Source organism: Plutella xylostella, chromosome 4, assembly GCF_932276165.1.
Source record: "Plutella xylostella chromosome 4, ilPluXylo3.1, whole genome shotgun sequence".
Lineage (NCBI taxonomy): Eukaryota > Metazoa > Arthropoda > Insecta > Lepidoptera > Plutellidae > Plutella > Plutella xylostella.
The window spans coordinates 3351454-3362027 of NC_063984.1; the positions used below are offsets into that span (position 1 = coordinate 3351454).

Consider the following 10574-nt stretch of genomic DNA (forward strand, 5'->3'; position numbering starts at 1 on the left):
TGTTGAATAAGAATAACAGATTATAAGAATGAGTACCATTTTGTTTTCCTATCCACTTCGAGATTAAATTCTATTATCCTTGATAGTAAGTATAACACAGTTTCGTCAACAAATTGTTTTTGTATCAATGAGTGTGAAAATAAATATGTCGGGTCATCATCATCAAGCAAGGTTTTAGTGTGCCATTTTCCCTGTGAATTGGCAAATAAAACTGAGTATTGTGCAATATGATTGTTATGCTGTCACCACAAGGTCGTAAATATGACGCCATAAAGTGTTGGGTCTAGCCACTACTACGCCGCGGAGTGGCGCAACGGTGTTGAATGAGGAGAGCCGACTGAACCCGCCATAGATGAAACGAAGGATCTAGATACGGACTAAGAAAATATAGTTACTAAACGAGCGGAGGAACGATACGGGGCGGCACCTTTGACTATTCAGACTAAGCTTGAGGGGAATAATTTGAATTTGTAAAATTTTATCTTATAGTTCAGTTTTCATAATTATATTTACAATTAGGTTAGACTTCATTACTAAACCTATTACAAATGAAATCTATCACTTTTCAGCCGTCCCACTTGTGTCTTATGGATATATTTATGGAGCCTAAATCTGTTTGTAGAACTTGCACCACATTTTAATTAACAGAGTAACCTTGTGGTACTTTCCAGCGGTCTTAGATCTTATGTGTCTGTCGGCATTACTCGGTTTTCACATCTCATAAAGAGCCATTTCAACCTGCGCTCGTAAGTTTATCTCTGTTGGTTTTTTCTTGTAGGCACATCTGTGGAAGTCTAATCTTTACTTCTATCGTGACCCGATTTTACAACAAATTTGATTACTCAACACCAAAAAGATTTTATGAATGAAGTATCTGGACAGACAGACTGTTTCGATGTTTTCATGGCACATTTTCATCTGTTTGAAAGCTCTTTTTATTTGTAGTGTTTAAAAAATAAGTATTTGTATTACCTAACTGTGCGAAATGGGATAACAGGGTGATGCAATAGCATAACAAAACATGTAACGTAACCAACAAGTAGGGAAGTTTAGTAGTTTACCAGGTCAAGGAATGAGTCGTCCATGTGTTATTGAATTATCAGTGAATTATTGATTGTATTACTGGTTGTGAACTGTGTCTAGTCTAGTAATCTAGTTACTGTCCTATTTTGCAGCGAGAGATTGATTGATTGTAATACAATCGAACTGCCCCCAGCGTGGGCGGCGACTAATCATCGAATCGTTCCCGATCGGCTAATTTACAGTCCTGCTACTTAGCACTTTAACAGCTACGTGGAACCGCAACTCAGTCAGTAGAGTAGAAAAATGGTTTCACGATTTCCACGAAGTGTATGGATTTGTGGTCTATATCCAGCTGTGAATGGAATAGTGATTGTGCAACTGTCAGGCATTCCTTGGCGGCGGCGCGCGGAAGTCTGATGGAGTGAGGGTTGCGACACCATGGCCTCTATGGCTCTATAAGAGCCAGATAATTTTTTCTTCTACCATATTTCTGGGTCCAACGCTGAATTCGTAAGAACCTTCCTAAATTAAGCAAAACTATAACAGCCGTTTCCGTTTCTCCTGAAAATAAACTAGGCTTGGTAAGAAAATCTTTCATTGTGATAATAATTAGCAGCAGTCACTTTAGACTTGTTTTCTGGCTATGCTCTAACCGACTTTGGAGAAATTGGCACATATTCTCACTTACCATTTACATAAACTTTGAATAAGTATACTTAAGGCTTATAGGATTTATAATATTCTATTCATCATTCGTGAAAATGGATAAAGCAACCGCGTAGTAAAAACTCAAAATAATATAATAAGACACAAAGATCCACTCACAGGAAACCGGCAAATAGGATCTAGAGCGCTGTGGCAAGATGTATCTAATTCAGTGGCCACCGATGTGATAGTTATATATCTTTGTATTCAGTATAGGCCCGGCTTATTTTCAGTCTCGTGTATAAAGCCGGAAGCTTCGTCTAATAATGTCTTTCATAGTAGCGCGGTTGCATAATACGCGCGGGCGCTTTTCGTGAATGAACTGCTAACTGGCCCGCCCGCCGCCGCCGCCGCCCGCCCGGCTGCGTAGAAGTGACAACTGCATCGATTATGTTACATGAGTTTTACTGGAACCGCAGCAGATATGTTTAGAAAGTTTTGTGAATTCATTATAATAATTGAAAAAGGAAATGACTGATTACGATAGCCATGCAGTGAGCAATAATACAAATCTATAATATTGGAAGAAGTTAGTAGTAAACAGGGGGTTGCGCAAAAGTAAGCTAAAACGGTTTCCAAAATTCGTAGAACAAAAGTTGTTCAGAATGACTCCCAGTGTAATGTTAGTCTCTTTCGTCTTACTACGTAAAATAATATTAATGCAGCAGAAGAGAATCGTACGGAAAATTACATAGGATAGGTACCTAATCGTAGTCGTACTATAAATATTATGAATTCTGAAAATGGCAGGCAGTGACTGTTTGCATAATACATATAATAGTTACAATAAAAAATATATGTAAGAAACTGAAATTTTATTCCTCGCTGGTTGTAATAATAGTCTAATAAATATTTCGGGTGTTTTTAACTGAGCCTACTATGCAAATACATAGGATAGAGGTGATAGTCATTAATTTGGTGACAATCAGCTCAAGAGCCAAGGTTAGGTACATGTACTAGGAAATGGAAACTAATGACCTAGGTATGTCTCGAACTAACAAAACGGAACTAATGCTAAGTATACTTTACTAAGAATCGTTACGTTAAGGAAATAACAAGAATAATTCGTCAATGCCTGGTTCAGAATTTCGAAATATTTCCGATGAGAAAGGAACAGAATGATTCAACTTGTTGACATGAAGTGGGTAGCTGTGTCCGCTATATCACGGGTTTTCATTCTTCAGCTTAGGGGCCGTCCATTAATCACGTGAGGTCGTTTTTCTCATTTTTTGATATTTGGTGAGGTTTGGGACCAAAAGCTTTCCCTTGCATTGCATAACTGACATCAAAAAGCCCAATGCCTCCACTATCTCTCTGTTTCTAGTTCAACATGGACAAAGAATGTTAAAATAGCCCGCGGTAGCCATTAGGCGCATCGACTGGGAGTTGCGGCGGGTGATAAATTTGTGCGCCGGCGCCGGTCGGTATATTGCACCTCGAAGCTACGATGTCTGTCGGAAGATTTCCTTTATGAGTAAACAAACTGCAAAACAGTGCAATTTAGGAACTCACGTCATCGCAAGTCATAATAATTCCTTCGATCGCTGATGTGTCAGTGTCGTCCTGTCAGTTTCTCAAGAGTTACAACATATTTTTGATGGATATGAGTGTTTAATTAATTTGTGATCATAAAAGTTTAGCGCCAGGTGTTTTTCAGTTCGAGCAGGCTCGCCTGTGCAGGCGACACGTGAGGGGCGGGTAGAGTTTTATGTACTCGTAGGTACAATTTTGAGGATATTTATGTTTTTTTGAGAGTGAGATCTTACCAGCGGCGATTGTACCAGTTGCAACCACTAGTCACAGTAGGTACCTACCCGCAATGAAAGCAGCATATGGCCCATCTAGCAATTATTACGAAATCATGACACTCATCATTACGTTAAAAATAGATTGACCGATATTACTATTGATTTGTTTGGACCGCATGGCTGGGTAATTGATTTATGACTATTGACTTGGTACAATAATACCTTTCTATTATTTTCAGTTTGTGTCTCTCTCTTCTCTTAAAAAGTACAAAGAAAAATATTAAAACTGTCCAAGGTTTCGACGAAAATTCCGGTAAGTAATTAGTAATGTAATTAGTCAAGTTGTTGATTCCCATTAGCCGGTGTCGGTGACGCTGACCAGCGAACAGACGTTTTGTTCATTTATCTAATTACCACTGCGCTGTTTGTGTTTGCTCTTACCGGACTACGACGAGGTAAACTGAAGGGTAATGTTGTGTACCTACTCGTGATGCCAATTTTTTTTCAATGCTTAGCTTGATTAACACATATAAATATACTGACTGTGGGTTTTTTGTTAGGATTCGGATTTAAGTACTAAAAGCTGCTGTTTAAACTATTAATTACTGTAGTAAAGTGACAATTAGCTTGGTTAATGGATTTGGTGCACATTTGTTAGCGAGCCAAGAATGTACTCTCGCCTCTCCCATCCTCGCGGGCCTCGTGACATTGCGCCTCTCTCATGGTTCACGACCACACTAATTCACTTACTCATTAAAACTATTAATTTCCAGAGGAAATTCAACAGTTGCTATTTATCTCAAGCTTCTTGACAAGGTTACGTGGGATTTTGGCTAATTTCAAGAAATTTGAATAATGGCAGTGAGAATAAACTTTATAGTTTTGAGGTGTAATGTAATCCATTTGATGAGCCAGTTATATTTGATATGTGTTAAAAACCAGAACTTTAACTATGATAGTGACCGTTAATTGTGTTGGCTAATCCTTACACGGCTACAGTTTAAATAAGATACATGTCTCAAGAATATGTAAAATATGTTGTTGACTTACGTTCTAAGCTGTATTTTATGGAAATAGATTTCCCTACCTATTCAAAAGTCGTGCTTTTATCTCCTTTCTCAGATTCGATGTATAGGCGGTTATAATTCCTGATCTAACGCAGATTATATCCATGCACTCAAGACTTACTGCCGATCGTTCACCTCTGACGGAGTCTGGTATGGTTGCGAGATTACCGCTAAAAGTAATCTCTTCGAAACGTGCCGATCATTTTAAAGCCGCCATTACAGGACCGCGTTCCAAATGGAATAACTTTTCAGAGTCTATTCATTGCAATGGCATTTCTCGATAAACTTTGGCAATATCAGAACGTGTATACCTGTTTTACAGTTACGCTTTTAGTTCAAGACTGTTGACTTCGATAACTTATGCTTACTTATTTTTACCTTCCATCAGTTTTACAAAATCACATAAAATTACTTAGGTACGCCGTTACGGTATAATAATGTAGAAAAAATCTCAATACTTACGTAAAATTTCAGTTTCATAATAAAGAAAATATAATAATGCGTAACGATGCCGATGTCCAAGTGGCTTGTTTATTTACACTGCTCAGTACCGCCGAACCTATACTCCGGATTCACGATTACCGAGTTCCCATGCAAACTACGACTCAATCGCCTTGTATTAGAGGTGTCGGGTGGCTGTGGACCGGAGCAGTCCAGGGGGGTCACTCTATATGACGAAACACGAAGTTTTTCTATCTCGTCATATTAAACGTGCCGATTGCACGACGGATCACGTCCGTTCGTTTTTCGACAGTGTAGAGTAACGAGCTCCGAATCGTTTTCCGAATTACTTACTCTTCTCCGATAGCACGGTTCGAACAGAGCTTTCGACGAACCGTCATCATCATCATCACGACCCATTACGTCCCCACTGATGGGGCACGGGTCTCCTTCCAATGATTGAAGGGTTTAGGCCTAGTTCACCACGCTGGCCAAGTGCGGGTTGGTGGACCCCAACACAAGCAAGCTTGTGCTGAGAGAGTTGTCGGGTAAGTGGGCAACCCGACTGTCAGATGTTTTCAAACCGCCCGAAGGCCTCTGACTAGGCTTAACGACTGCTGCCGAAGCAGCAACCGGGACCCACGGCTTAACGTGCCGTCCGAAGCACGGAAGCGTCCAGAAAAGCACCACTTGAAATTGGTCACCCATCCAATGGCTGACCGTGTCAGTTGTTGCTTAACCTCAGCGATCAGTTACGATCACTGAGGCCCGCTCGACTACGGACGCTTCGACGAACCGTGCTATCGGCGAATGATTTCTTCGTCAAAGCAACCATCGTTGAACAGTGCTTTCGACGAACCGTGCTATCGGAGAAGGATTCTTTCGATGAACAAACCGTCGACGAACCGTGCTATCGGAGAAGAGTAATTCGGAAAACGATTCGGAGCTCCAGAGTAACCATCCAGGTCTTGCGCGGCCTTCGCCCCGGCCGCAGATGACCTGGATTCCGCGTGACTCATTGTTTGGCTACAACTACGGGCGTCCTCCTGCATATTGTATTTCAATTACAATGTGCTACGCCATAACTGGGACTTGTAAAACGTTTGAACACAAGAGTAAAAAATGTAAATGTTTTTGTGTTTGTTCAAAAAGGATACGCGTTTTTTTATCTTAAAAGATTCAGATCCATGGAACATTAGTAAGTACTTCTGTAAAGAGAAACACAGATCTCAGTTTATTCCTTAGAATAAACAAAGCTCTCATTGTATTTTACATGATATCTATTAGATTAAGTATACTTACTCACGCAGTATCCGCATTAGGATGAGGGTAAAAAGGTCATTTACAAACACACGTGTAATAAAACGTAAACATGTTTTGTTGAGAATAAAAGGGATGGTATTATAGGTTAACCACCTGCGGGTGAAGCTTCAAGAAACCTAACAGGGGGGTCACTACTGATAAAGAACGAACAAACAAGAGCTGTCAGGCAATCGGCACGTTTAATGCAACGAGATAGGGTTTAGGAAAAACGAAGCCGTTTTTCGTTCGTTTGATTTCCGTAGTGAGTCCCCTGTTTTTTAGGTGTCAGGGACCTTTAACAGGGTTATTGTGCAATTTTCACCAGCCTCTAAATTGATCTCAGTTAAATTTTACGAAATAGCGTGATCAATATTATATATGTAGATAGGTAAGCTAACCTGTTGTCGTCCTAAGGTACCCCAGTGGTACAGAGGGCCTTCACGAGAGTGCGCCACGCCGTCCTGTCCTCAGCAACCGCTCTGGCCTCCGTCCAGCTCAGGCCTTGCGCTCGCAGCTCGCCGTCCACTGTGCGCCGCCATGTGTGCACGGGGCGACCGCGTCTCCGATGGCCTCCTAGCGGTTTCCACTCGAAAGCGATGCTTGCCATGTTATCGGCTCCCCTTCTTATAGTGTGACCGATCCATCTCCATTTTCGCAATGCGATTTCTTGCTCTATGGGCGACTGTTTGCACACTTTCCACAGGTCAGCGTTGCGGATTGTGTTCGGCCAGAAGATGCGGAGGATCGACCTCAGGGATTTGTTGACGAACACTTGTATTTGGTTCATCAATCCCTTAGTCACTCTCCACGTTTCACAACCGAACAGCAGAACCGACTTCACCACGGAGTTGAAGAGGGAGATTTTCACGCGACGCTTGAGTACGTTGGAGTCCCACACAGATCTTAATTGTGCGAAGGCAGCTTTCGCCTTATTTATTCTAGCTGCGACATCTTCATCTGCCCCACCCTGGCTTGTGATCGTGCTGCCAAGGTACACAAAGCGAGGGACAGACTGCAGGCTCTCGTTATCCAGTACAAGTGGATCGGTCTCGGTCGGGTTTACGCGCATGTCCACAGTTTTTTGTCGGTTGATTCGCAAGCCCATCTGGCCAGCAGCAGTTTGTAGTTTCTCTAGCTTTCCTTCCAACTGGGCTAGTGTTGGCGATATCAACACTATGTCATCCGCGTAATCGAGGTCCTCCAGAACACTTGCTCCCCAACTGATTCCTTGGACATTGGTGGTCACATCCCGCATAACATCATCCAGCACAATTATAAACAGTAGTGGAGAAAGAAGGCAACCCTGTTTTACGCCAGCGGTAATATTTATAGGTGCGCCAAGCTCTTTATCGTGGATAACCCTACAAGTGCTACCCTCGTATAGCGACTGGATTATCCTGACTATGGCGCTCGGTATTCCTCTGCGGTACAGGCTGGACCACAGCGCGCTCCACTTCACGGTGTCGAAGGCTTTCTCAAAATCTACGAACGCGAGATAAAGTTCGGATTGCCATTCGACACACTGTTCTATCAGGATGCGCAGGGTGTTGGTGTGGTCGGCGCAGGAGCGGCCGGGGCGGAATCCGGCTTGCTCTTCTCTAAGAGTGGGTGCTACTTTATTCAGTATGCGGTTGAGCAATAGCTTTGCTAAAACGCTGCAAGCTTTGCTTTTTTATTTTTGTTATAGTTAGGTATGTATTGAAAATTTTACATACACTTTACTTATAAATATTTCAAGCGAAACAGCGTTATAACATAACCGGTGCACGTGTTTTAGAAATTACTCATGAAATATATAAGTTTTCACTACTTTCATAATATTAGAAAAGTTCTGTAAATTTTAAAGCAATTTAATGCGAAGCTCTCGTGGATAAAACCACAAGATTAATAAAGTGAGTCGCGTCGAGTAATGGTCCTCGTGTTCTGGGGTCAGTCTAGCTTACAAAAGCGAAAGATCTTCAGCGCTGCAACGTCTCTCTCGCTGTCTAAGGGCCACTTGCACAAACATATTTAATCTAGATTTAGTGTTAAATCTCGATTTAAGCCATAAATTTATATGGATTGACGTTTCTTATATCGACATTTGACACTAAATCTAGATTTATGAATTATGTTTGTGCAAGTGGCCCTAAAACCTATCAATCGCATGACAGCTCTCGTTCGTATTTTTTTTGTCAAGCTCGAGTAACCCCCCTGGGCAAGCGCCCCATTCGGATAATTGAATAAACATAATTTAAGTAGACCATGTATGGATTAAGGAAATGTATGGAATGATGTTGGAGGCTTGGTTCGGGACTATTGGGAGTACTTAGATCAATCGTAGAACAAAGTCATGGGTAAACTCGTTGTGTTGTTTTGCAAGAAAAATCTATTAAACTGTTTTATTATAAATACGGAAGATTACCAGCTTAAAGTTATTATAATCGAGAGTATAAGTTGTGGTGAACACCCAAAAGTGTTATTTCATCGATCCCCTCGTGATTGCTGAGCAAAATCTCGGTTGCATTTTGCGCCTGCGTCCCGCGTCGTCGTAACCGTAACCGTCAGTAACGAAGCCGCGCCGTCCTTCTGAACGGGGATAAATGGAGTGTCAAAAGTGCAAAAAGGCGCTGCCCAAGAAGGGGGCACAATTCAAATGCACTGGCACATGCCAGGGCACATTCCACAAATCTTGTGTCAAGGGGCTGGCGGCGGACCTCAAAGCGGGTAAAACAAGGTTATACTGCAATAATTGTGGTGGCGAAGACTCGGACACGGACGAAATCGATGACACCAACAACAATGTCTTGAAGGAGATTAATCAGAAGATCAACATAATCAAAGACGTGAAGAAACAACTCATTACTTTAACAGAGAGCATGGAGTTTCTCTCTGAAAAATATGAAATATTGCTGGCTGAGCACACTCAAAGTAAGGATAGAATAGAAAAGCTGGAAAAATGTGTAACAACTCTCAACAACAAAACCACTTACTTAGAAAAGTGCAATGGAGCGCTTGAGGAGAAAATCCAAGAAATGCAGCAAAAATCTCGTCAGTATAACATTGAAATTGTAGGAGTGGAACAATTGCCTGAAGAAAATATGAAAGACATGATGGAAAAAATAGGAGCACTACTTAAAGTAAATACAGAACACATTTACAGCTTCAAAAGGTTGCTATCACGGAACAAAAGCAAGCCTCCACCGATCATGGTAAGGTTCAGAAATGATGATGATGGCTATGCAGCACGTGAGCTGTGGCTAACACAGCGTCGGTTGGTGAAAATAGTAAGCAACCAGATAACCCTAGGAAGCAGCCAGGACAGAGTGTATGTCAATGAAGACCTCACAAGGGACATGCGTGACTTACTATGGAAGGCGAAGACAGAGCTGAAGGATAAGTACCAGTTTGTATGGGTCCGCAACGGGCGAGTCTACGCTAAGAAGGACACAAATGCAAAGCCACTGTGGGTTCGCTCTGAGAGCGACATTGCAGAGCTCAAGGATAAGTGAAGGTGATGGTGTTGATATGGTATGTACAATACCTATCTATTATACTTTTGTGTTAGTGTCTTTTAAGTGCTAAATACCAAACTTAACATTCCCAAATCTACAAGATATTAGTCATATCATAGACTGTGTAGAAAAAACCTCAAATAGTGTTAAAGACTGGACGTCAACATTGCTCAATAGAAAAGAACTATATTTATTCCATACTAATATAAGGTCTATGCGTAAGAATTTCAATGATCTCTTGGTTACCACCAAAGACTGCTTATGTGATCTAGATATTATTGTAATTACAGAAGCAAACCTAAAACATAGTGAACTATGTATGTACAATATAAAAGGTTATGATATTAATAGTTGTACTAGAGCTGGTCGAACTGGTGGGGGTGTGTTAGTATACACTCATGTTGACCTATGTGCTCAGCCTTACTTATGTCCAATTCAATTTAAAACTGCTGAAGTGGTCATTGTTACAGTGGGTCAAAGTGCAAATTTATCTTTCATAATATCAATATACAGGCCGCCAAGAATAAATAAACAATCAAAAATTTTACACTTTATATCAGAACTCAATACACTTCTACAACATTTGCCTAAATCAAGCAAAGTAATATTGTGTGGGGACATCAATATAAACCTATTGGACCGGTCTGACTCCAAAACATTAAAGTATGAAAACTTATTGTCTGACTATGGATTCACTAAATGTATCAGTGATGTTACTAGAAGAGAAATATGTAATGGGGCTATTGTTGAGTCATGTATTGATCATATATTTGTGCGTGCACCTACATTTGAAA

General features: G+C 41.1%; 1 protein-coding gene across 1 annotated transcript; it reads left to right on the forward strand.

Moving 5' to 3' along the window:
* Nucleotides 1–8868: 8868 nt before the first annotated feature.
* On the forward strand, nt 8869–9777 carry LOC119693584. Its single transcript, XM_048627723.1, has one exon. The coding sequence runs from the start codon at nt 8869–8871 to the stop codon at nt 9775–9777; it is 909 nt and encodes a 302-aa protein (XP_048483680.1).
* The last annotated feature ends 797 nt before the right edge of the window (nt 9778–10574 follow it).

Bases quoted from the DNA above. Each gene is read 5' to 3' on its own strand.
- LOC119693584 (XM_048627723.1), top strand. From the start codon at position 8,869: ATGGAGTGTCAAAAGTGCAAAAAGGCGCTGCCCAAGAAGGGGGCACAA.